General features: G+C 42.9%; 1 protein-coding gene and 1 long non-coding RNA gene across 7 annotated transcripts in view; one reads left to right on the top strand and one right to left on the bottom strand.

Moving 5' to 3' along the window:
• Positions 1–25,793, bottom strand: part of LOC125447392 (adhesion G protein-coupled receptor E3-like) — a 74,581-nt gene that overhangs the window by 2,149 nt on the left and 46,639 nt on the right. For all 5 annotated transcript variants that reach the window (XM_059640034.1, XM_059640032.1, XM_059640030.1 and 2 more), the window contains 6 exons: positions 23,297–23,503; positions 13,564–13,796; positions 13,036–13,102; positions 10,044–10,135; positions 6,383–6,551; positions 4,922–5,020 (listed from right to left, as the gene is read on the bottom strand). In XM_059640034.1, the coding sequence (XP_059496017.1) occupies positions 4,922–5,020; positions 6,383–6,551; positions 10,044–10,135; positions 13,036–13,102; positions 13,564–13,796; positions 23,297–23,503 (867 nt within the window). The remainder of the gene's footprint in view (positions 1–4,921; positions 5,021–6,382; positions 6,552–10,043; positions 10,136–13,035; positions 13,103–13,563; positions 13,797–23,296; positions 23,504–25,793) is intronic.
• LOC132206349 (uncharacterized) overlaps positions 1–25,793 on the top strand; it is an 84,907-nt gene that overhangs the window by 18,542 nt on the left and 40,572 nt on the right. For both annotated transcript variants that reach the window (XR_009442985.1, XR_009442986.1), the window contains exons 3-5: positions 4,157–4,263; positions 5,120–5,225; positions 10,528–10,741. This is a non-coding gene — a long non-coding RNA (uncharacterized LOC132206349). The remainder of the gene's footprint in view (positions 1–4,156; positions 4,264–5,119; positions 5,226–10,527; positions 10,742–25,793) is intronic.

The raw sequence follows: 25,793 nt of genomic DNA, 5'->3' as shown, positions 1-25,793 counted from the left end.
CCTGCTGCAGTTACATGAAGTTTTCTAAGTGTTGTAATGCTGAAGGACTTGATGAAACAAAGAATAACACAGCACAGGAACAGGCCCTTCAGTCCTCCAAGCCTGCGCTGACACATTTTGCCCTTCCACATTAAAACTGTCTTCACTTACAGAATCCACATCCCTCTATTCCCTTCTTATTCATGTATTCATCCAGGTGCTTCTTGAGTGCAGCTGTTGAGTCTGCTTCCACCACCTCCTCTGGCAACGCGTTCCAGACGGTCACCACCCTTTGTGTGAAAAACCTGGCTTGTACATCTCTTTTAAACTTACCATGCTCCCAGCCCTCCCAACGTACTGTTAACCTGTGTCCCCTGGTAACTGAACCCTCCACCCTGGGGAAAAACCTCATATTATCCACTCTGCTCATGCCATGCACAATCTTATAAACGTCTATCAGGTCTCCCCTCAACCTCCTGTGTTCTAGTGAAAATAAACACAGCCTATCCAACCATTCTTCATAGCTAGAATTGCCCATTCCAGGCAACATCCAGGTAAACCTTTCTGTGCCCTCTCCAAAGCAACCACATCCTTCTGGTAGTGTGGTTTATGCAATATTCTGACTGTAGCCTAACTAAGATTCTATATAGGCCCTGACCTGAAACCTGCTCCTCTAATGCTGCCTGATCTCCTGTATTCCTCCAGCTCCACACTATATTGTATGATTTGCTTATCGTATTACTCAAGGCCCCTTCCAATGAAGGCAAGCATGCCAAAGGCCTTTTTTCTTCCCTTACCTACCTGCGCTGCCACCTTCAATGATCTGTCGACCTGCTCACCAAGATCCCTCTGCATATCAATACTCCTAAGGATTCTGTCATTCACTGTGTAATTTCCACCTGTACTTGACCTTCCAACATTTATGCGGATTAAACTCCATCTGTCACATTACTGCCCATGCCAAAAATTGATCTATATTCTGCTGTATTCTCTAACAATCCTCCTCACTATCCGCAACTCTACCAATCTTTGCCTCATCTGCGAACTTATGAATTTGAGAAGCCTCATTTTCCTCCAAATCATTTGTGTAGTCCACGAACAGCAGAGATCCCAGCACTGATCCCTGTGGAACACCACTAGTCACAGCCCTCCATTCTGAAAAGCATCCTTCCACCACCACCCTCTGTCTCCTAAGCCAGTTCCATCCTGCCAGCTCAACCCTGTTACCATGTGACAGTACCTTTTGCAACAGTCTATGCTGAGGGACCTTGTCAAATGCTTTAATATGAAGTCCATGTAGACGACATTCAGCACTTTTCCCTCATCAATTACTTCGTCACCTCCTTAAAAAACTCAATCAAGTTATTGAGGCACAACCTCTCCTGCACAAAATCATTCTATCATTAATACGTCATTTGCTTCTAAATGTGTATAGATCTTGTCCCTGAGAATCTTCTCCAAGAATTTCCCTACCACCGACGTGAGACTCTCAGGCATGTAGTTTTCTGGATTATCCCTGCTATCCTTCTTAAATAATGGGACAACATTGGCTATTCTCAAGTCCTCTGGGACTTCATCTGTGGCTACAAAGGATACAATGATGTCTGTCAATGGATCCCAAATATAGATCCCATCAGGACCTAGGGACTTAACTATCTTAATGCTTTATGCACAACAGTTCTTCCTTTTTAATTTGAACTCAGCTTAGAAATTCAACACTCTCTTCCCAGAGATCATCCTCCAATTCCTTCTCTTTGGTGAATACTGACACAATGTATTCATTTAGGATCTCACCTACCTCTTCTGGCTCCAAATAGATCTCCTCCATGTCCTAGACGGAGCCAACTCTTTCAGCTCTTTAATCCAGAAAACTACATGTCTGAGAGTCTCACGTCAGTGGTAGGGAAATTATTGGAGAAGATTCTCAGGGACAAGATCTATACGCATTTAGAAGCAAATGGACTTATTAATGATAGACAGAACGATTTTGTGCAGGAGAGGTTGTGCCTCAATAACTTGATTGAGTTTTTTAAGGAGGTGACGAAGATAATTGATGAGGGAAGAGTACTGAAAGTCGTCTACATGGACTTCATAAAAAAAGCTTTGAGATTTTCCTTAATCCTGTTTGCTAATGACTTTCCATGACCCCTTTTAGCCCTTCTCATTCTATGTTTAACTTCCCATCCTCCTAGACCTCTCATGAGCTTCTTTTCTCTTTCTGACCAAGGTCATAACATACCTGGTCATCTAAAGTTCATGTAACTTGCCATATCTATCCTTTAATCTCACAGGAACATTCTGTTCCTCAATTTTTATCAACTGCTGTTTGAAATACTCTCACACGCCCAACGTAGATTTACCGTCAAACAACCACCTCTCGTCAAAATTCACCAGTTCCTGCCTGATATTGTTGCAGTTTGTCTTCCCCCAGTTTAACACCTTCAACTAAGGACTGCTGTTATCCCTCTCCATAAGTATCTTAACACTCACGGATTTATGTTCACGACTCCTGAAATGCACGCCCACTGAAACTTTACTCACCTACCCGGGCTCATTTCCCAAAGCCAGGTCTAGTATAACCCCTCCCCTGTTTGGACTGTTTACACATTGTGTCAAGAAGCTCTCCTGAATGGTCCTTACAAATTCTGCTCCATCCAAGCCCCTAGCATGTGGAAGTCCCAGCCAATGTCATGTTCTCTCCTCTAAGTCCCACTGGCTGTTGGGAGGCCTGTCGTATACCCCCAGCACTGTGATTCCACATTTCCTTTTCCTGAGTCATACCCATGCTGCCTCACTGTGCGAGTCTTCTGATGTATCGTTGGGTTTCCTGTCCATCTACATGGATCACTAAAGCAGGCGCAGGAAATAATCAGAAAGGCTAATGGAATGTGAGAATAAAAGGTGCTTGAAATTGTGCTTCAACTATGCAAAGCTTAGACCACACATGAAGAGATGTGTAGCAGTTCTAGGCAATACCTAAGGACTGATATATATATATTGGCCTTGGAGGGAAAACAACATGTACTGTCATGATTGGGTGGCACGGTGGCTCAGTGGTCAGCACTGCTGCCTTATAGCGCCAGTGACCCAGGTTCGATTCCCCCTTCGGGTGACTGTCTGTGTGGAGTTTGCATATTTTCCCTGTGTGTGCGTCTGTTTCCTCCGGGTGCTCCGGTTTCCTCCCACAGTTCAAAGATGTGCAGGCTAGGTGAAATGGCTGTGCTAAATTGCCTGTAGTATTCAGGGATGTGTAGATGAGGTAGGTTACAGGGGGAATGGGTCTGTGTGGTATGTTCTAAAGGTCAGGGTGGACTTGTTGGACTGAGGGCCTGTTTCCACACTGTAGGGATTCTATGAAATAACTGAACTCCTAAGATCAAACTACAAAAAGAGATTTGAGCACGTAGGGTTGTAATCATTGGAACAGATAAGGATAGTTAAAGAGAAACTATTTCTGCTGGCTGGGGTTTCTAGGGCTAAGGGACATGGTCTAAGATGTAGAATCATACCATCCAGACATAAAATTCTGAAAACAGAGGGTGTTTGAGGTTTTGAACTTTCTCCTGCAGACAGCAATTAGATTAGGTTCGGTCACAGATCAGCCGTGACACCAAATCGTGGAACAGGCCCTAAAAAAATGTACTTCTCCTGTTCCTTTACTAAATATATACTCAGAGCTGTACAAACTTGTCTATAAATGAACATCATCATCAGGGATACTTTCAAAGGAATTTTAGTTGGCTATCCAGTTCATTCTTTCTGGCCATTAAATTGTGTGATAGTTTTGAAGATGGCCCAAGGTTGGGGCAAGTACACTCATGCAGCAAGGTGAAATGAATTTGAAGAAGTACAACAAGAGAGTTTGGTTTTATTCCTGCAAATAAATATGATTTACTTTCAGTTTGTTAGTGGCAAACTGCAGCTATTTGGAAACCTCTGTTTTCAATTTGACAGTCGATCCCAATTTGAGATGTGTGACATGTGTTTTGCTGAAAGGAAATAAATGTCAGTAAACCCTTTCACTTTGCATTGATCAGGACAGAATTACAAGAAAATCATATCTCAAAAGGAACAATAATTTATACCAAAATCAGAAAAGGGTACTGATAAATTGACAAACGTTGATTGGTAGGGGTGTTGCCATGGAGATTAATCTTTATTCTTTATTCATTCACAGGTGTCACTAGATGGGCCAATGTTTATTGCCTATCCCTAATTACCCAGAGGGCAATTAAGAGTCAACCACAATGCTGTGGGTCTGGAGTCACGTGTAAGCTGGACCAGGTAAGGATGGCAATTTCATTCCCTAAAGGACATCCATGAACCAGGTGGGTTTTTTTCACGTCAATCAACAATGGGTTCATGGTCATCATTTGATGATTAATTCCAAATATTTTTATTGACTTCGAATTACTGTGGTGGGATTTGAACTTGGGTCTCCAGAATGTTATCTTGGCCTCTGGATTAACAGTGCAACAATAATACTACTAGGCCATCACTTCCCCAATCACCATCCACTCATAAACTAATCAGCATCCTCTTCTTAAGTTATATGAATTGTTGTTCCCATTGAGATGTGATGTCCTTGCAATTCTATCCTGGATAGTGCAAGACAAAAGCTTCACCAGTCTGACTCTTTTATCAGCAGTGCTCAAGTTCTGTTCTATCAAGTGACTGTTAACTCTGGACCCCTTTTACTTTTAAAATCTATCTTGTGATAGCATCACTGACAAGATTTGTGTTCACTGGTCATTTGAACTTGGGCTTGAGAGAGAAAATGAGAAAGCGACAATGATGGAATGGTAATATTTTACAAATACCAAAGTTGGAGTGGTGTGTAACTTGGACGGAAACATGGGTGAGACGGTTTTCCAGTGCTGCTACCTTTTCTCTCTCTCAGTGCTGCGCCGTCTGATGCAGCTGTAAGTATAGGCACACTTACCGATGTAACTGACAATGGCACATTTGCGGATTCAGATTCAAATAAGCTCTTTCTGGTCTGGCAGATGCAGGTGATCCATTTGCTGTATGCATCCCTTATCTTAAGAGGTTTAAGAAAAGGAATTTATCAAAATTTGTAGCTGATGAATTAAGATTCTGCACATAACCTTCTCATGTATTGCTGATGTTCTTTTTACAGAAAAACACAATGCTCGGTTTGGAATAATTGCTGGTGACCCATTAAGAATCGACTGGTTTCACAGCTTACCTTCTTTGGTGGCCACAATTGCTCCCAGCATTCACAGGTAAAACACAGAGCATAAACTAAATTTCAGGCTACAGTACAACCTGACCCACCTTCGAGGAAGACCAGTATGAGTTGGTCTCTTTTCCTGTATCAGTGCCACAGGTACTTTGTGACTCAGTGTGGAGATTGTTTGATTTGGAGCTCTTGAAACCTCAGATTTGTGGTTGAAGTCATAGCCTTGGCCATGAGCCTATAACGCAGGCGAACATTAGGGAAAGTGAAAGTGAGAACTCCCGCTGATGCTCCACCTTTCACAACCTCAGCCTGTCCCTATTTAAAATATTTATGGCACATCCACCCTAGTGTTGCAGAGAAATACGGTGGCCAATTTTTACAAAGGAATGTCCTGCAAAAGGCAATGAGGTCGTGACCAAATAACCTGCTGCAGATGAGGGATGCCTATTAGCAAGGATACTGGGGAAACCCATGCTGTTATTGGAAATAGTGCTGTTGTGCCTTCTAGATAAGAACAGGAGTAGGCCCATCAGCCCATTGAAGCTGCTCCATCATTCAACTAGATCATGGCCAGTTATACGTATGGTCTTATATCATACCTGGGTATCTAACACCATTTCCCCGCGCTATCCCCATACCTCTCAATGTCATTAGCATCCAGAAGACAATTTCTGCCTTGAACATGTTCAATGACTTACTGACAACTTTTGTACAAAAGAGGAAACAGACCTTTAGTTTAATGCCTCAAACAAAAAGGAGCCAGCTCAGATGGCGCTATCAGTACCATGCTGAAATATTAGCCTGGATTATGTGCCCAATAACCGTGCAATGGGATACAAATTCCAGCCATCAGAGGCACAAGGTGGGTGGTGAGGCAGTACTGAGAGACCAGCGAACGCAGGATATGTTATCGCCTTGGCTCTCAGCTTTCAGATTTTTGCTGAGGTTGATTGGGAACCATGACTCCCAAAATACTGTAGCTGAGGTAGGAGGTCAATTCAAAACTTCAAGAAAAAAATTAGTAATTTTTTGTTCTGTGAGAGGTATTGGGTGTCCAGGCTCACTTGGAGGTGAGATACAGGTCAGCCATGAACTGACTAAATGGTGGAACATTTTTGAGGTCTGAATGTCTGACTCCAGTTCCTATATTATGACTTATTCCATTCCAATGTAATAAGCCTAAAATACAATACCACGTGCCTTGGGATTTAACACACAAAGGATGATGAAGATGAAGGTGCCTTGAAAACTGTTGACAATTGTAAATAAATAGCCCATCACTGCTGTATCCTCTTGAAAATGAAAGAAGCCGAGAATCCAAGTGCAGCCCAGGATAAATATTTGTCCAATGGCTTTAAACGTCAGCATCCTGCAACAAGGGGAAAATTATTGTTAGACATGGTAGTGATGGGAACACATATGGGCTCTCCCAAACCCTGAGATGAACAATTAGTTTTCAGATGCACCTGAACAATATATCTAACTTGCTCACCACGGAAGAAGGTGGCTTCAGCTGGTAATGCACCTACCCCTGCTCCCAGTGCATTCCCTCTTCCCAATGCCAGGTCCCTAAATAGGTCAGTGAGCACCTATGAATAAAGAGCCCAACAGGGTTTGCTTTTTTCAGGTCCCAAAATGACATTTAACCCCAATCATTACTGGGTGAACACAGCCTGAACAGCCTTGACTTTTCCTTTTATCATCATAGTATGTTCTGCACTTTCTTTCTTTCTCGCTTCCCCAGTCCTTCATTCCACTTGAGCATTCACAACTTGGCCTTACAGAGGCATCACTTAACCCTCTTCAAGAAAGTCATTATTAATTTACAATACAATCATAATTTCACATCTTCAGACCAAAGCTATCTGCAAGGATGTGAACATATATCCTTATCATGTGGGTTTAATATGTATGAATACTAAGCTTCAGTTCAAATACTTCCACATACTCTTTCATGAGAAGTGGGGCATTGCTAACTAGGCCAGCATTATAGTCCCTTATTGCCCTTGAGAGGGTACTGGTCACTTGTTTTCTTGAACTACTGTAGGCCATGTGGTGTAGATGCAGATACAGTGTTGTTAGGGATGGGGTTTCAAGATTTTGACTCAGCAACGCTGAAGGAATGGCGATGCACTTGCTGGTCAGGATGGTGTGTGGCTTGGGAGCAAACTAGCAGATGATGATTTTCCATGTAGCTGATATCCTCATCCTGCTAAGTGCTAGAGATTGTGGGTTTGGAAGGTGCTATCAAAGGAATGTTATTAAGTTGCTAAACTGTATCTTGTAGGTGGTATACACTGCTGCCACAGTGCATCAGTGAAGAGAATGAATGTTGAAGGTGGTGGATGTGGTGCTATAGGGAGGAGATGGCCTAATAGTGTTATTGCTGGACTGTTAATCCAGAGACCCAGGGACCCCAAAAAGATTCCGAGTGTTGGACAGGAGAAGGGGCGTGGTGAGGGTCAACAAAAAAAAATCAAGAATGAAATTAAGAATTTTTCCTTAAGTAAGGGATGTAGAAGCAAGGTGGTTAGATGGAGTAAAGATACAAACTAGTCCTGACCTAAATGAGTGGGAGTTCATCAACGTAGTAAAAATTCTTAATCTCATTCTTGATAATGTTTTTTGACCCTCACCATGCCCCACCACCCCCAACACTCGGAATCTTTTTGGGGTCCCTGGGTCTCTGGATTAACAGTCCAGCGATAACACTGTCAGGCCATCGCCTCCCCATAGCACCACATCCACGACCTTCAACATTCATTCTCTTCTCTAGGGACCCAGGTTCAAAATCCTGCCATGGTCGATGTTGGAATTTGAATTCAATAAATATCTGGAATTAAGAATGTAATGATAACCATAAATGCATTGTCAGTTGTCAGAAAAAAAACATCTGGTTCACGAATGCCACCAAGCGAAAAAAAACTACCATCTACCTAAGTCTGGAGATATCCCCTATTCTCAATTCCTCCGCATCTGCTGCATCTGCCCCCAGGATGAGGCATTCCACTCCCGCACATCCCAGATGTCCACATTCTTCAAGGGCCGCCACTTTCCCCCCGTAGTGGTCGAGAACGCCCTTGATGGCGCCTCCCTCATTTCCCGCAACCCGTCCCTCACACCCCGCCCCCCCCCACCACAACCACCCCAAGAGGATCCCCCTCATTCTCACATACCACCCCACCAACCTCCGGATACAACGCATCATCCTCCGACACATCCACCATCTACAATCCGACCCCACCACTAAAGACATTTTTCCATCCCCACCCTTGTCTGCCTTCCAGAGACACCACTCTCTCTGTGACTCCCTTGTCTGCTCCACACTCCCCTCCAACCCCACCATATCTGGCACCTTCCCCTGCAACCACAGGAAGTGCTACACTTGTCCCCACAGCTCCTCCCTCACCCCCATCCCAGGCCCCAAGATGACTTTCCATATCAAGCAGATGTTCACCTGCACATCTGCCAATGTGGTATACTGTATCCACTGTACCCGGTGTGGCTTTCTCTACATTGGGGAAACCAAGCGGAGGCTTGGGGACTGCTTTGCAGAACACCTCCGCTCGGTTCGCAATAAACAACTGCACCTCCCAATCGTGAACCATTTTAACTCCCCCCTCCCATTCCTCAGACGACATGTCCATCATGGGCCTCCTGCAGTGCCACAATGATGCCACCCGAAGGTTGCAGGAACAGCAACTCATATTCTGCTTGGGAACCCTGCAGCCCAATGGTATCAATATGGACTTCACCAGCTTCAAAATCTCCCCTTCCCCCACCTCATCCCACAACCAGCCCAGTTCATCCCCTCCCCCCACTGCACCACACAACCAGCCCAGCTCATGCCCTCCACCCACTGCATCCCAAAACCAGCCCAGCTTGTCCCCACGTCCCTAACCTGTTCTTCCTCTCACCCATCCCTTCCTCCCATCTCAAGCCGCACCCCCATTTCCCACCTACCAACCTCATCCTGCCTCCTTGACCTGTCCGTCTTCCCTGGACTGACCTATCCCCTACCTACCTCCCCACCTATACTCTCCTCTCCACCTATCTTCTTTTCTCTCCATCTTCGGTCCGCCTCCCCCTCTCTCCCTATTTATTCCAGAACCCTCACCCCATCCCCCTCTCTGATGCAGGGTCTAGGCCTGAAACGTCAGCTTCTGTGCTCCTGAGATGCTGCTTGGCCTGCTGTGTTCATCCAGCTCCACACTTTGTTATCTACCTAAGTCTACATGTGACTCCAGACAGGCAGCAATGTGGGTGACTCTTAACAGCCCTCTGGGCAATTAGGGATGGGATATAAATGCTGCCTGGCCAGCAACGCCCTCATCCCATGAATAAATAAAGGAACAAAAACAAGTAAGCTGCTTGGAGCAGGATGGTGTCCACTTTCTTGAGTGTTGTGAGCTACACCTATCCATGCAAGTGGACAGTATTCCATCACACTCCTGACTTGTGCCTTGTACATGGTTTTGGGAATGGGGTGGGGGGACAGAATTCCCAGCCTGTAAACAAAGGAATAAGGGAAGAGAATAATAGGAATGACCTATTCAACTCCACATTGATGAGCTCCTACTCGTTTAGGTCAGGACTGGTTTGTATCTTTACTCCATCTCACCACCTTGCTTCTACATCCCCATCTTAAGGAAAAATTCTTAATCTCATTCTTGATTTTTTTTGTTGACCCTCACCATACCGCTCCTCCTCTCCAACGCTCGGAATCTTTTTGGGCAGGGAGTGTTCCAGACCTGTACTATCATTTGTGTGAAGAAGCGCTTCCTGAAACAGCCCTGAGGTGCCTAATTCTAAATTAATGTTTTCTCCCCCTTGTTCTGGACATCTCCCCTCGGAGCCTCACCTTGTGTCCTTAATTTTTGAGACATTCATGTCGCGATTCGAAAGTTCTTCATTCAATATGCAGAGAGTTATGGTGAACAGAAATGTATTCGCCTGTTGGATTATTTGAGATGTTAAACTTATTGATCCAGAATATGGTAACACAGTCTAGGCATCTCTGAGGTATCTGAACTACAGTCCTCCGTATCTCATAACTTAGCGAATGTTACTGAGCCAACTCAATCCTGTGCATAATAAAAACTGAAAGAAATGCGGATGCTGTAAATCAACACAAAAACAGAGGTTGCTGGAAACAGCTCAGTAGGTCTGGCAGCATCTGTGAAGGAATAAGCAGAGTTAACGTTTTGGGTTCGGTGACCCTTCCTCAGAACTCAGTGGGCCAGGCCTGCTGAGCTTTTCCAGCAACTTTGGTTTTGTTCTTCAATTCTGTGCATGCTTACATTGTTTACTGACTGACTTTACTCTTTACTTTTACTTTTACGCAGGAAATAACATCACCAACCCAAGGAAACCCAACCAGATAAATAGAAAGCGGGACATTACACCAGCGCTTCATCGGAGGCTCACTGATGATGTTACCTAGTATGGTGACGAAACGTCTGAAAACGAACCTTCCAGCTCAGCGAGCAAACTCACATCCTGATTTTACTCTGTTTTGAGGAGACTGAAAGTCTGGCAAAATGATGTAGCATTGAGAAGGTACTGTTTCAATAATTGACTCTGGTCCTGATAAGCCTTACTGAGCAAAAATACTAAAATTGAATTGTTCAACAATTTAAATAACATTAAAAATGCCTTGTAAATGCAAGTTTTTGTTCTTGTTGTTGAAGCAGCTTTGAATTAAGGGCAGAATAGAAATCCTGCCTCAGAATCAGTGTTCATGTTTCGAATTATATGCAGTTTGGAGATAACAGATTCAGTGGCAGAATCTAAATGAGGCAGAAACATTAAAAGTTTGAACTGTCCTCAGCCTAATCAACCCAAGCTCTCACCAGATTTAGAAAGCTTTGATTGGCACAGTTTGAACAACGCCAATTTTGCTTTTGTTAACGCAGTAAATTATCCCAAAGATTCTCCTAAATTTTACGGAGCAGTATAAAGGTGAGAGAGTGAAGGAGGGGTTGTCTGGGTGGGGCTGGAGTGGTAGGGAGTTCAGAGGGAGTTCCATAGTTGAGGCAGCTAAAGGCGCAGCTGCAAGTGGGTGGAGTGATAAACGTTTGGATTGCACAAGAGGCCAGAATCGGAGCAGAATGGAAGTCTTGCAAGTTGTTAGGTTGGAGGAAATTATGGAGCCTGTGGAATGTTTTGAAGGCGAGGATGGGAATATTAAGAAATGAGCTGTTGTCGGGTTGGTTGAGGCAATCTATCTCAGCAACCACAGGGATGAGGGTGAACAGGTGTTAGAGTTTTGCTTAAAATATATAAATGGTTAATATTTGACTGAATTCTGATAAAATATCTTCAGGGCAAGAAGTCAGTTGTGGTAAAAGTCCATCAAGTGGAACGAAAGCTGACATTTGAAGACAAGCTTCTCTGCTAATCTCTTCCTAATTTTCAGTTCATGCCTTCAATCTTTATTTCTGTAACTCCTGAACTTTCCAACTGTCCTTCAATTTTGAGGCTTAAAAATTGTCACACTCCCCCTCAGTGAGAGTGGGGAATGGGGATGTGGTCGAGGGGGTTTTGGAAACGGAGTGTGTAAGAACAAGGGGTGGGGGTCCTTTAAAAGGGAGCACAGTTGTGATAACTTGGACTAAGCTCAATGGCAGCCATGGATGTTTCAGAGCCCGTGAGATGAAAATTTCAGGTCACAACCCCACCTAGGGTCCCGGTCTCCACTTTGTGAAGCTCTGCTGTAACCATTTGCCCAAACAGCCTTAACTGTTCCTTTCGTAATCACTATATGTTCTATTTTTTTCTTTCCTTCTTGCTTCCCCAGTCCTTACTTTCATTTGAGCCTTCTTGCTATAGGTAACTTCATCTGTTCCTTCTCAAAACAAAAAACACCCCTGAAATTTTGGCCTTTTCAAAATGGACTTTTAAATGCCTGGCGCGAATTAAACAACACGGAATTTAAAAATGAAGATTATAAATGTTAACTCAAAGAAGACAGGTGCATTAATATAGCACCTTTTGTGATCTTAGGCTGTCCCAAAGTCATCGAGTCGTACAGCACGAAAATAGACACTTTGGTCCAACCGGTCCATGCCGACCATAATCCCAAATTAAGCTAGTCTCCCCTGCCTACACTTGGCCCATTTCCCTCCAAACTTTTCTCATTCATGCACGTTTCTAAATGTCTTTTAAGTGTTGTAACTGTACCTGCATCTACCTCTTCCTCTGGAAGTTCATTCCACGCACAAACCACTCTCTGTGTAAAAAAAGTTGTGCTTCTTGCCTATTTTTAAAATCTTTCTTTGTTCTTTGCAGCCAATTAATTATTTGCTAATGTAGTCATTGTTGTAATATGGGGGAAATTGCAGTTAATTTGTGCATGCAAACTCCCAAAGACAGTGCTATTATAGATAGTACATTTCAGTGAAAGGATAAATGTTGCCCCAGACACTGAGGAAAATTCTCCAGCAGTCTCACAGTAATGCCAAGGGATATTGTACATTAGTTAAAGGGTTTGTGGGGGTTGGGCGGGGAATGTTGGTGGGTGTGGGGAGGTGGAAAGATATAGGGCTTTGGTTCAACATGCCATCCAAAATGCAGAATCTCTGGCAGTGCATCTCTTCCTCACTGCTGCACTGGAGTGTAAGCGTAGATTTTGTGTTCATGTTGAGAGTTGAACCCACACCTTCACTCTCAGAGATAAGACACCACACCTCCATAGATCAATTAATAAGTACAAAAGAGCTGCTGAAATACAAGTGTACATCAATGTGGGCAGTGAGCTTTCCTGCTGGCTTGTGAACCTCATTGTAAAATGTCATCAGGTTTAACAGTAAACAATACCATGTGTATGATAGATTATACTGAAACAGAATTACCAAAATGATCAGATAGACAGGTCCCAAGAAGCTCCAGACAAACCCATTCTCTACCAGTAACCAGCAGCTGGAAATCAGAAGGAAACATATCGAGGTAAGTTGGTTTGAATTCAAAAATCGATACTCATTAAAACTGTGAGCATGCGGGGTCTGGGCTGATGCATTTTTGACCTCTCAGATCTCTATTCTGATTCACCTCAGAGAGGATGTTGCCTGTTGAAATGGTAATTGGAGCAGTCCTCAATCACTGTTGTGTAGACATGGTTTGGGTGCTCAACACAGCTGCCCCCTCTGCCCCTTGGCATAGTTAGAGCGGTTCCTTTGAGAAACAGGAAGCACCAGGCTGGTGCGTTCCCTGGTAAAGCTGGGCTTGGCGCATCCCTTACCTTATTTCAGCGAGGCAGTAGTGATCTGAGGCTGCCTGCGCCACTGTTTGCAGGGTCTTCTGGCAAAACAGCAACTATCGAAGCTATAAATACTTGGCTATATCGTCGCAGCAGGACAGAGGAGATATCAGAAGCAGCTTACTGTCTGTGTGATCCGTATCCGTTGGGGGAAGCGGCTGCAGAAACGACCACGATCAGTGCGGGAGGCCCATATCCCAATGGGTAGATATACCTCCCAATGTTACTGGAATGGAATACCCTCAGGTTCTTCAAGTTCCTAACCATGAGGTGAAGCTGCAATGTCTCCAAGCTCATCCAAGCAAAAGCCGTAAGGAACAAATAATGCAGACATCCTGCTATGATGCCACACACCTTCTGAAAACAAAAACCAATAGGTAAAAACCCAAAGTAGGAACACACAGAAGCTATTCAACCATCCAAGCCTACCCTGCCAGTCACATCGATTGACTGGTGTTATCCTGTCTCTCAACTCCAAATACCTGCCTTTGCCCCATATTCCTTGTTACCTGCAGAAGAACTATCACTTTCAGTCGTGAAAGCTCCACTTGTTCAGCAACGTCCACTTAATTTTTAGGGATAGAATTCCTGAAGGCTCTGACCATTCATGCGATGAACTGCTTCCTAATTTTCCTCCTACATGGCCTGGCTCATCTCAAGTCTCTGGGACTGCGCTTTATTGCAGTCCCAAAGAAAATAATTTCTCCACAGCTATCTTATTGAATATTTTAAACACTACTTTCAGCAATCCTTCTGTGTCATGACTGAAAGGAAAATGTTTGATTATGCTTTTGAGGTGGCATAACCCAGAGGGCTACAGGCTATGAGCTGGAAGGTGTGATTCGCCTGGATTGTTTGCTTTCAGCCGGCATGGATACAGTGGCTGAATGGTTACCTGCAACAAAATCTCTCTATTTCTAAGTATCCATCAAACATTGACCAGGTCAGTCCTCAGTATACTGGGCTCAAGGCAACACCAACCTTAACTAGTCAAATCAATTCTCCAACAAGACAGAATCTATCTCCCCTTGGCATTTAGTGGCATCATTGTCACTGGATTCTTCAACATCAGCATTCAGGGGCTTACCATTGACCAGAAACCAAACTGGACCAGCTACAAAACTACTGTGACTACAGGGTGGGCCCAAACCTAGGTATTCTGAGGTGAGCAACTCACCTCCTGACTCTTCAAAGTCTGTCCACTATTCACGAAGCATACATCAGATGTGTGATGAAATATTCTCCAATTCTCTGGATGGGTCCAGTTCCAATGACACTCAAGAAGCTTGATATTCTGGACAAAGCAGTCCATTTGATTGGTACCCCATTCACTGCCTCCACTTCCGCTCAGTAGTAGTGCTGTGTAGTATCCACAATATGCACTGCCGAAACTCACCCATGCTTCTCCTACAGCACCTTTACCATCTGGATTGACAGGGACAGTCACAGACCCTGCAAATTCTCCTCCAAGACACTCGTCATCCTGACTTGGAAATATATCACTGTTCCTTCTGGATTACTAGGTCAAAATCAAGGAATTTTCTCTCCAGCAGCACCATCTCTATACCACATGGACTGCAGCAGCATTTGGGGCTGGGTAATAAATACTGGCTTAGCCAGTGATGCTCACATCCCACGAACAAATAAAACAAAAGATCACTCTTATCTCTTGAATGATTAAAAATAAATTGGATCATGAACAGTGGAGATGGGGTCATTGACTATTTTCAAGGTGAGAAATAATTAGATCCTTGATGAACAAGGCAATAAGAGGCCACGAAAGGTCAGCAACAAAGTGGAAATTAAGGCCATAATCAGATCAGCCGCGATCATATTCAGGAATTCCCTGTCTAAATCTTTGTTTGTCTACCTCTCTTGCCTCCTTTCAATCTGCTTCTTAAAGTCTAGAGCTTCCATCAAGCCAGCATAGAGTCATAGAGTCATGCAGCATGGAAACAGACCCTTTGTCCATGCAAACCACATTCCCAAATTAAACTAGTCCCACTCGCTTGTGTTTGACCCATATCCCTCCAAACCTTTCCTATTCATGCCATTATTTAAATGCCTTTTAATTGTTATAATTATACTTGCAAACAAGTATATATAAAGTTGCCCCTCAAGTCCATTATAAATATTTCTCCTCTCATCTTAAAAGTACACTCCCTAGTTTTGAATTTCCTCTTCCTAGGGAAAAGACCTTTGCTATTCATCTTATCTGTATCCCTCATGATTTCATCAATCCCGAGAAGGCCACCCCTTAACCCCCTATACTCCAGTGAAAGAAGTCCCGGCCTATCCAGCTTATTTTCATCACCCAAACACTCCATTCCCAGCAATATCCTGGTAAATCTTTTCTGAACCATCTCCAATTTAATAATACTCTCTCAATTTAAGTGTGATTTTCTGAGGGTCTATAACCATGAACAGTTAAAAGTGTGAGATTCCTCCACCATGCGGGCATTCGTCACAAGAAGAGCCACACCTAAATCGTCCATTACAGCACATTTACTTTTAAACTAGGATGAACTGGGCAAAGTAAGAATGTAAGAACTAGGAGCCAGAGTATAGAATTTAGCCCTTGAGCCTGTTCTGGTATTCAGTACAATCATAGCTGATCCTATTGTGGCCTCAACTCCACTTTCCTGCCTACTCTTCATAACCATTCACCCATTACTCATTAAAAATCTCTCTGTCTCCTCCTCAATGTTCCAGCATTAACCATATTCAGGGTGAGTGAATTCCACAGATCTACAACTCTTTGAGAGAAGTAATTCCACCTCATCACTGTTTTAATTCTGCTAACCCCTTTTCCTAAAACTATGGTCTTTGATTCTAGATTGTCCCCCATGTGGAAAGATCCTCTCTATGTCTATTTTGTATGTCACAGTTCGATCTCCTCTCAATTTCCCAAATTGTAGTGAACACAATCTCTGTTCATAAGAAACCCCAAACTCTGGAATCAATTGAGTGAAACTTTTCTGAACTGCCTCCAATACAACTACATACTACGTTAAGTAAGGAGGCTACAATTATATAGCAATACTCCAAGGTGTGGCCTCACTGTATTGTACAGTTGCTGCAATACTTCCTTATACTCCAATTCTTCAGCAATAAATGCCAAAATTCAATTTGCCTTCCTTATGACCTGCTGTACTGGCATATTAGTTTTCTGGGATTCATGCGGAAAGACACTCAGATCCCTCTGCATCAAAGCACTCTCTCCATTCCTCCATCCAAAATAGAAAACTTCACACTCGTCTAAGTTAAAATTCATCTGTCAAATTTTGGCCCATTCCCCTAATCTATCCATATCTATTGGTTAATTTCTTATTTCTCCATTGTAACTTACCTTCCCACCTATTTTCAAATCATCTGCAAATTTGGCTTTGGTAATTTCTTTCCCTGCATCCAAGTATTTAGTACAGATTATAAATAGCTGGGGCCCAAGTTGGATTCTTTATCTTTAGACAGACAAATGTTGCTCAATTACTTTCATCAAAAGTTGTGCATGTTTAAAACCATGTATGTTAAATATTGAAAGTGAGGGCTTGATATCTTCAGACTTTCAATTTTGATTGCTTGAAGCAAATAAATAACAATTTGGTAAAGAGAAAGAATGATTAATCAAGCGCTGCGTGAGTATGCAAGTTTGGGCCTCAATTGTTCATGCTGACTTTAACATTAGGACATTATAAGACCATAAGACATAGGAGTGGAAGTAAGGCCATTTGGACCATCAAGTCCACTCCGCCATTTAAATCATGGCTGATGGGCATTTCAACTCCACTTCCTTGCATTCTCCCTGTAGCCCTTGATTCCTTGTGAGATCAAGAATTTGTTGATCTCTGCCTTGAAGGCATCCAACGTCCCGGCCTCCACTGCACTCCGTGGCAATGAATTCCACGAGCCCACCACTCTCTGGCTGAAGAAATGTCGTCTCATTTCAGTTTTAAATTTACCCCCTCGAATTTTAAGGCTGTGCCCACGGGTCCTAGTCTCCCCGCCTAACGAAAACAACTTCCTAGTGTCCACCCTTTCTAAACCATACATTATCTTGTAAGTTTCTATTAGATCTCCCCTCAACTTTCTAAACTCTAATGAATACAATCTCAGGATCCTTAGCCGTTCATCATATGTTAAACCTACCATTCCAGGGATCATCCGTGTGAATCTCCGCTGGACATGCTCCAGGGCTAGTATGTCCTTCCTGAGGTGTGGGGCCGAAAATTGGACACAGTATTCTAAATGGGGTCTAACTAGAGCCTTATAAAGCCTCAGAAGCACATTGCTGCTTTTATGTTCCAATCCTCTTGAGATAAACGACAACATTACATTCGCTTTCTTAATCATGGACTCTACCTGCAAGTTAACCTTTAGAGAATCCTGGACCAACACTCCCAGATCCCTTTGTACTTCTGCTTTACAAATTTTCTCACCATTTAGAAAATAGTCCCTGCCTGTATTCTTTTTCCCAAAGTGCAAAACCTCACATTTACTCACATTGAATTTCATCAGCCATTTCCTGGCTCTCATAAACTCGCTAAATCTTTCTGCAGCTATCCCACCTCCTCAGTACTACCTGCCTATCCACCTAGCTTCATATCATCGGCAAACTTTGCCAGAATGCCCCCGGTCCCTTCATCCAGAAGAACATTGTTCCAAATCTCTTTGGAATCTTATGATGCCATTGTTAAGACTGACAGAAATTAGTGTTGTTGTAATTTCAATATGTACTAGGTCAAAGAAACTGCAGCCCTGTGTACAAAAAAGGAGCAATTTTTCTTTTAAAGTTTTCAATAACCATGGCAAGTAAAAGCCAAATGGTGTTTAAATACTTCTAGTCATTTTTAACAATGCAGTGCACAAACCTAGCTGCAGACCCAAGCGAATTGGTTACTTGGTCCTTTGCCCTCAACGTAAAGTTAGCAATGAGAGAGCAATAGAGGTGAATGAATGACGAGACATTTGTCTGGTCTCGTTTCTGCATTCAGAACGTTGTTTGGATTTTCTGATTTTACTGCTAAGTTGAAACAATTTAGAATTGATCAGCCCTATTTCAGTACGATCAGTCAATATCCTAGCTGTACAAAGTATGCCAGCATGTCAGATTGGCTTTTTGCTCCTCCAACTGAGTAGCTGTGAGGAAATTTGGTATGCTTAATTTACCATCAAAATATGAAGCTAAATGCGGTGTTAAAAATCTCTTCTGCATATGCATAACCACAAATAAAAATGCTGACAGTGTATTGCTTTAATTGGCACAAAATAATTTTATATCATCTCAGCAAAGTGATTTGGAACTAAAATAGCTTTCCCTCATAGATTTTCTTCCGAACCAACTGTTCCATTGTGATATCTACTCCATCGCTTAATCACCCTTTCCGGTAGCACTTTCAGTATACAAAATGAAATATCTGCCCTTTTTATGTGCCTTTTCGCTCTCAATGTCCAAGGTGAAAAGACAACCTTCCAACAAATCAGCAATTACTCATAATTCTTTGAATTTACTGTTTTCACTGCTCAGAGAATTGTTTCCTGTACATTTGAGCAGGCCAAAGGCCTGCTTTTGTGGAACACCCTCCATTCAGTGCAGAAATTTGAACCAGATCTGCTGTTTGCCTGCCTACTTTAATTTTCTGTTTCATTTCCACGCTGACATTTGTATCCTTGGCCTCTGATACTTTTCCAATAAATCTCAACCTAAGCCCAACAAGCAGCACCTCACCCTGACAAGAAGTCGGTTCCAAAGACTTACGAGCATAACAGGAAAACTTTTGCCTTATCTCAGTCTTAACTGGGTGACAATCTGTTTTTAAAGACTGAACCTTACTTCTAGATTCTCCCATAAGAGGAAATGTCCTCTCCACGTCCACCATGTCGAGGGACCTCAGGATATTAAATGTTACAATTAAATCATCTCTTACTCTTCTAGAATCCAGTAAATACGAGACTGATGGGTCCAACCTTTCCTTACAGGACAACCTGCCGACCCCCAGATATTAGTCTAGTAAATCTTCCACAAACCGCTTCCAATGCAACTACAGCCTTCTTTCCAGTAGGAGACCAATATTGTATCCAAACTGAGATATACAAGGTACAGAGCTGGATGAGCACAGCAGGCCAAGCAGCACCAGAGGACCAGGGCCACATCGGTGTCTCCGTGCGGAGGAGCAATGTTGTGGTAGCTGAGGTTTCGGGCTGTGGGAGGGCAGAGCCGGTAAAAGGGGAACGAACTGCAGAGCTATGAAAACTTACCAAAACCTCATGTCAAGGTTTGACAGAATCACTTAATTCATCATGATCTGAATATGGCCAAACTTTGAATATTGAAGGAGAAACATTTGTTCTGTCTCTTGGGGAAAAAATTTCTGCTCCTCTGATGATGCTTGGCCTGCTGTGTTCATCCAGCTCTGCACCTTGTATATCTCAGATTCTCCAGCATCTGCAGTTCCTATTATCTCTTGTATACAAACTTCCAGATTTGGTGTCAACAAGTGCCCTACATAACTGAACGATAACATCCCTATTTCCGTCATTAATTCCTGTTGCAGCACCAATAACATTCTATTAAAGTTCCTAATTACTTGCTGTCCCTGCATATTATACTTATGTGATTAAATCAAGGGGACACTATGACCGTTCTGCATCTGATAGATCGACAGTCTCTCTCCATTTAATCCTACTGCCAGAATGGACCATTTTACATTTTCCCACATCATACAGACGTGATGGTCATAACTTATTTTGCTGACTAATTAATGTCGCCAGCAAATTTAGCAACTGTACCTTCAGTCCCTTCCTCCAAGTCACCTGTAATTTCCTGCTTACTGTCTTCATCCCCTTTTGAATAGACGAGTTACATTTGCTATTTTCCAATCTAATGTGATGTTCTAATCCGGGGAGTTTTGCAATATTATGACAGTGCAACAAGATCTCACAAACCCCTTTGTTTAAGAATTGAGGAAGAAGTCCATCAGGACCTATGGATTTGTCAGCCCTCAGTTTCAACAATTTTACAGTTCCATTTCTGTGGTGATTTTAATTTTCCTGAGTTCTTTTCTTCCTTCCTTTTCTTGATCTACACCTCTTTCTGGGATGTTACTTCTGTCTTCTATAGAGAATGCTGATGCCAAATCTTTAACCAATTCATCTGCCAGCTCCTTTGTCTCTATATTGTTCCTCACACTCACCCTATGTGTGTTAACTCAGATTTCCAACTGGGTTTCTCTGGTACTGTAATTTTTGCTGTTTATCAATACTTTAGTGATTCTTTGTTTTTTTCATATCTTCTGACCTTTCACCCATCTTTGCATAACTATGTACTTTATCTTTAACTTTAAGACTATTATTAATACTTTTAACTATCCACAAAGGGTTGGTCTTGGATTTTTACTCTGTTTACTCTGAAATATCCTCTCAACTGTCTGCCACTGCATTTGCAGTGATCTAATTTGCCAGTTCATGCTTTCATCCCCTTATTTAAGTTTCCTGGTCCCGTGCTTTTATCCCTAAAATTGTTAAATTCGATCATAATATGATCACTGCTATCTCAGAGTTCCTTCGCTGGGTTTATTAATTAATTCCATCTCATTATATGATATCAGGTACATCAAAAGCTGCTGTTTGTTTGTATCCACTGTAGTTCTCAGAAACTATCCTGAAACCATTCTCGCAAAACCTCAACCATGTTATCATTGTTCAGCCGACATTTCTAGTCCGTGTGATGATTAAAATATGCCCATTGCTTTGCAGTTCTGACAAGCTCCCAGTATTTATTTCTTAAATCTCCACCCTATCGTGTGGGTAGGATTAAGGGGTCTGTACATCACTCCCACAAGTGACTTCTTGCTTTATCACATCTCAGCCCACTTCTACAGCCCAGTTTCCTGAACTTAGGTTATCCCTGTCTTGTATTAACATGATCATTGATTAAGAACCAGGCCTTCTCTTTTTCTGAGCTTCTGTTTCATAAGATGTTGTGGTAGAATTCGGCCATCCAGCCCATCAAGTCTGCTCTACCATTTGATCATGGCTAAAATATTTCTCAACCCCATTCTCCTGCCTTCCCCCCATTATCCTTAATCACCTTACTAATCAAGATCTTATCAATCTCGCTCTTAAATACACTCAGTGACTTGGCCTCTACAGCATCCTATGGCTATGAGTTCCACAGATTGACTACTCTCTGACTGGGGAAATTCTTCCTCATCTTTGTTCTAAAGGGTTGTCCCTTCACCTTGAGGCTGTGCCCTTGGGGCCTAGTCTCTCCTAGTAGTGTAAACATCTTTCCCAAGTCCATTTTGTAAGTTTCAGAGATTCCCCCTCATCTGTCTAAATTCCATTGAGTACAAATCCAAAGACCTGAACAACTTCTCTTGTGACAAACCCTTCATCCCTGGCCATCCTTCCTTGGGTACGGGGCCCAGAACTGCCCACAGTGTTCCAAATGTGGTCTGACCAGAGCCTTACACAGCCCTGTAGTAAATCTCTGCGCTAGTTTTCTAACCCTCTCAAAATGAATGCTAACATTGCATTTGCCTTTCTAACTGCCAATTCAACTTGCATGCTAGCCTTAAGTAAATCCTGAACTAGGATTCTCAAGTTCTTCTACGCTTCAGATTTCTAAAGCCATTCCCCATTTAGAAAATAGACACCTCTATTCTGCCTCCCCAAGTGCTTTCCCCCGCACTTTCCCATATTGTATTCCATCTGCCATTTCCTTGCCCACTCTCCTAACCTGTCCAAGTCCTTCTGCAGCCACCCTGGTTCTTCAACATGACTTGTCCCTACCATCCATCTTTGTGTGATCTGCAAACTTAGCAACAATGCCCTTAATTCCTTTTTCTAGATCGTTAATGTATAATGAGTATGATTATTGTGCCAACACTAACCTCTGCAGAATTCCATTATTCGTTGGCTGCCGACCCTTTATCCCCACTCTCTACCTACTGCTAGTTGGCCAATCCTCTATTACGCTTGTGCCTTGCCCAAATATTACTTATCAGCCTCCTAACAGCACCTTGTCAAAGGCCTCTGGAAATCTAAATAAATTATGTTCAGTGGCTTTCCCCTTTCCTCTCTAAGAGTGTTGTGCACGTCAATATTCAGGTCCCAAACTATGTCTTTCTACAGTCAAATCACTGTAAAGGCCGTCAGATCCATCAGATTTCTTTTCTGTTCTTTTCATTCCCGAAATAACCTTCATGACTTGATGATGTGTTTGAATAATAATACTCTTGTGAATTACAGAACAGGAAAAAAACACTTCAGCCCATTGATTACGCACCAGACAAAAACAAACAAACACCTAAATATTCTGCTCCTAAGATGCTGCTTGGCCTGTTGTGTTCATCCAGCTCTACACTTTGTTATCTTGGATTCTCCAGCATCTGCAGTTCCTATTATCTCTAACTATTCTAATCTTGTTTTCCAATGTTTGGACCATAGCCTGGTATAACTTGGCACTGCAAGTGTGCATCTAAATACTTACTAAATGTTCTGAAGGTTTCTACTAAGGGCAGTGAGTTCCAGATTCCTACTACCCTCTGTGTGAAAAAAAAATTCCTCACATCTCCTCTAAAATTTCTCCACCACCCCTTATCTTAATCTGTGCCTCTGGTCCGCCAAGGGGAAAACGCTCTTCTTTCTAGCCTTTATAATTATAATTTTTTTATGTCTCTATTATATTTCCCACTAGTGTCTCTGCTCCAAGGAAAACAACCCCAGTCTGTCCACACAATCACTGCAATCACATTGAGGTGTTTACTCATTCGGCACACAACTCTAAAACCACGGCTGCTGTTGGAGACTTTCCGAATTAGCCAATTTGCCCCTCGTCCTCTGGCAGTGTCTCCTACCTGGTTTCCGGTTTTGTCAATGCCCATTATGAAGAGCAACTCCGCCAGGAAGAGGCTGATGCAGAGTTGCGTGTGAGTGGCCGTTATAGCATTCTGAGCCTGCGAGCAGAAGACAAAGGTGCCGATCGCCAGTGCGAGACACACCAGAGATATTGGGATTCCGATGAACGTGATTACAGTCAGTGGCTTATCGGAATAATCCTGTAACTGAATGGATAAGAAGTGACCAATGTCAGAATGGCTCAGTGGGGAGTCATACAGCGCAGAAACAGACCCTTCAGTGCAACCTGTCCATGCTGATCAGATTTCCTCGAACTAGACTGGTCCCATTTTCCTGGGTTTGGTCCATATCCCCCTAAACCTTTCCTATTCATGTTCATGACCAAATGTCTTTTAACTGCTGTAATCATACCTGCATCTATTGCTTCCTCTGGTGGTTCATTCCATATATAAAACACCGTCTGTGTGAAAAGGTTTCCCCTCAGGTCCCTTTTAAATCTTTCTCTTCTCACTTTAAAGTTATCCCCTTTGGTTTTGAACTCTGCTACCTTGGGGAAAAGACCTTCACTCTCCACTGTAACTAGGCACCCCCTCTTCCCCATCTTGTATAAATCCCGAGAAGGTCACTGTTAAACCTCATAAGCTCCAGTGAAAAAAGTCCGAGTCTATCCAACATCTCTTTATGACTTAGGACCTTCAGTCCTGGTGACACCCTTATAAATCGTTTCTACTGCTTCTCCAATTTAATAATATCTTTCCAATTGTAGGGCAACCAGAGCTCCACACAGTACTCTAAATGTGGCCTCACCAACATTCTATACAAGCTCAACATAATGTTCACCTCCCATACTCAATAGTCTAAGCAATAAAGGCAAGCATGTCAAACACCTTCTTCATCACCCTGTCTACCTGTGACACAACTTTTGAGGAACTCTGGACCTGAACCGTTAGTTGTCTGTGTTCAACAACATTCCCCAGGGCCCTACCATAAACTATCCTGCCCTTGTTTGTCTTACCAAAATGCAACATCGCATTTATCAAAATTAAATTCCATTTGCCACACCTCGGTCCATTAGCCTAATTGATCAAGATCCCATTGTAATATTAGGTGACCTTCTTCACTGTCTATTAAGCTTAAGTAAAGATTTACAGGCCTTCCGATATCCTTCCTGCTCAAACATCATTGATGCTAATTCTTCATGTGAGGTTCAAATGGTCAAGACTCATGGCTTTGTGTTGATATTGCTGTCTACCAGGACTGACCTACTCCCATGGGGCCAACAAGTTTTTGCTTGTATCACTACATGACTTGTGAAGAGAGACTTAATCAGATAGGAACTATATTCCCATGAGTTTTGAAGAATGAATGGAGATCTCATAGAAACCTATGAAATTCCAACAAGACTATACAGGGTAAACACAGGAGGGATGTTCCTGAATACCTGGGAATCCAGACCAGGGGAGTCTAAGGATATGGGTGTGCTATTTAGAGGTAGATGAGGAGAAATTACTTCACCGAGGCAGTGGCAAGTCAATGGAATTCTCTGCCAAATAAAATGGTTGAGGTCAAAATTCTGAATGCTTTCAAGAAGGAGTTAGGCATGGTTCTTACGGCTAAAGGGATCAAAGGGAGTGCGGAGAAAGCAGGAACGAGAACCGGGATTATGATCAGCCATGATCATATAGAATGGTGGTTCAGGCTCAAAGAGCTGAATGGCCTTCTCCTAGTCCTATTTTCTGTGGTTCTGCATTTGCTCAACAATGCTGACATCAATGATTGGGACCCTGCCCACAGGCTCAATATATGCAGTCAATCCAAAGGACAGTACGATGGCTCAGTGGTTAGCACTGCTGCCTCACAGTGCCAGGGACCTAGGTTTGATTCCACCCTCAGGCAACTGTCTGTGTGCAGTTTGCACATTCTCTCTGTGTCTGCATGGTTGTGCTCTGGTTTCCTTCCACAGTCCAAAGACATGCCGGGTAGGCTGAATTACTACATTGCCCATAGCGCCCAGGGATGTTTAGGTTAGGTGGGTTAGACATTGGTAATCGGGGTAGGATAATGGGCCTGGGTGGGATGGTCTTTGGAGAGGCAGTGTGGACTTGTTGGGCCGAGTGGCCTGTTTCCACACTTTAGGGATTCTATGGCAAAGAGGTGGTGACCTGCATTGTTGTGTTTCTGCCCCTTTTGCTCTCCCTATGGCTTTCCTAAGAACAGAAATCAAACATTGACTCCAGAAAAGGGCAGAGACATTTCAGCAGATAAATTAATCAGACATAACTCATTTCTTTGCAATTTCCTGTTGATGTTCTTTCATCACTTGTCTAAAGGGCTAAGCAACTCTATTCCATTTCTGGCTCCTGGACTCTGTCCCAGCTCTGCCAATATGTTCATCCGCATTGGAGCTTCAATGTATTCTGTCTCTGCACTAGCTGTGTCAGCACCACTGACAGACGTCAGCACTCTGTCAACATTTATATGGATCACTCTGGCTAA

The sequence above is a fragment of the Stegostoma tigrinum genome, chromosome 35 (assembly GCF_030684315.1).
Source record: "Stegostoma tigrinum isolate sSteTig4 chromosome 35, sSteTig4.hap1, whole genome shotgun sequence".
NCBI lineage: Eukaryota > Metazoa > Chordata > Chondrichthyes > Orectolobiformes > Stegostomatidae > Stegostoma > Stegostoma tigrinum.
This window is presented reverse-complemented; position numbering and strand designations above follow the sequence as displayed.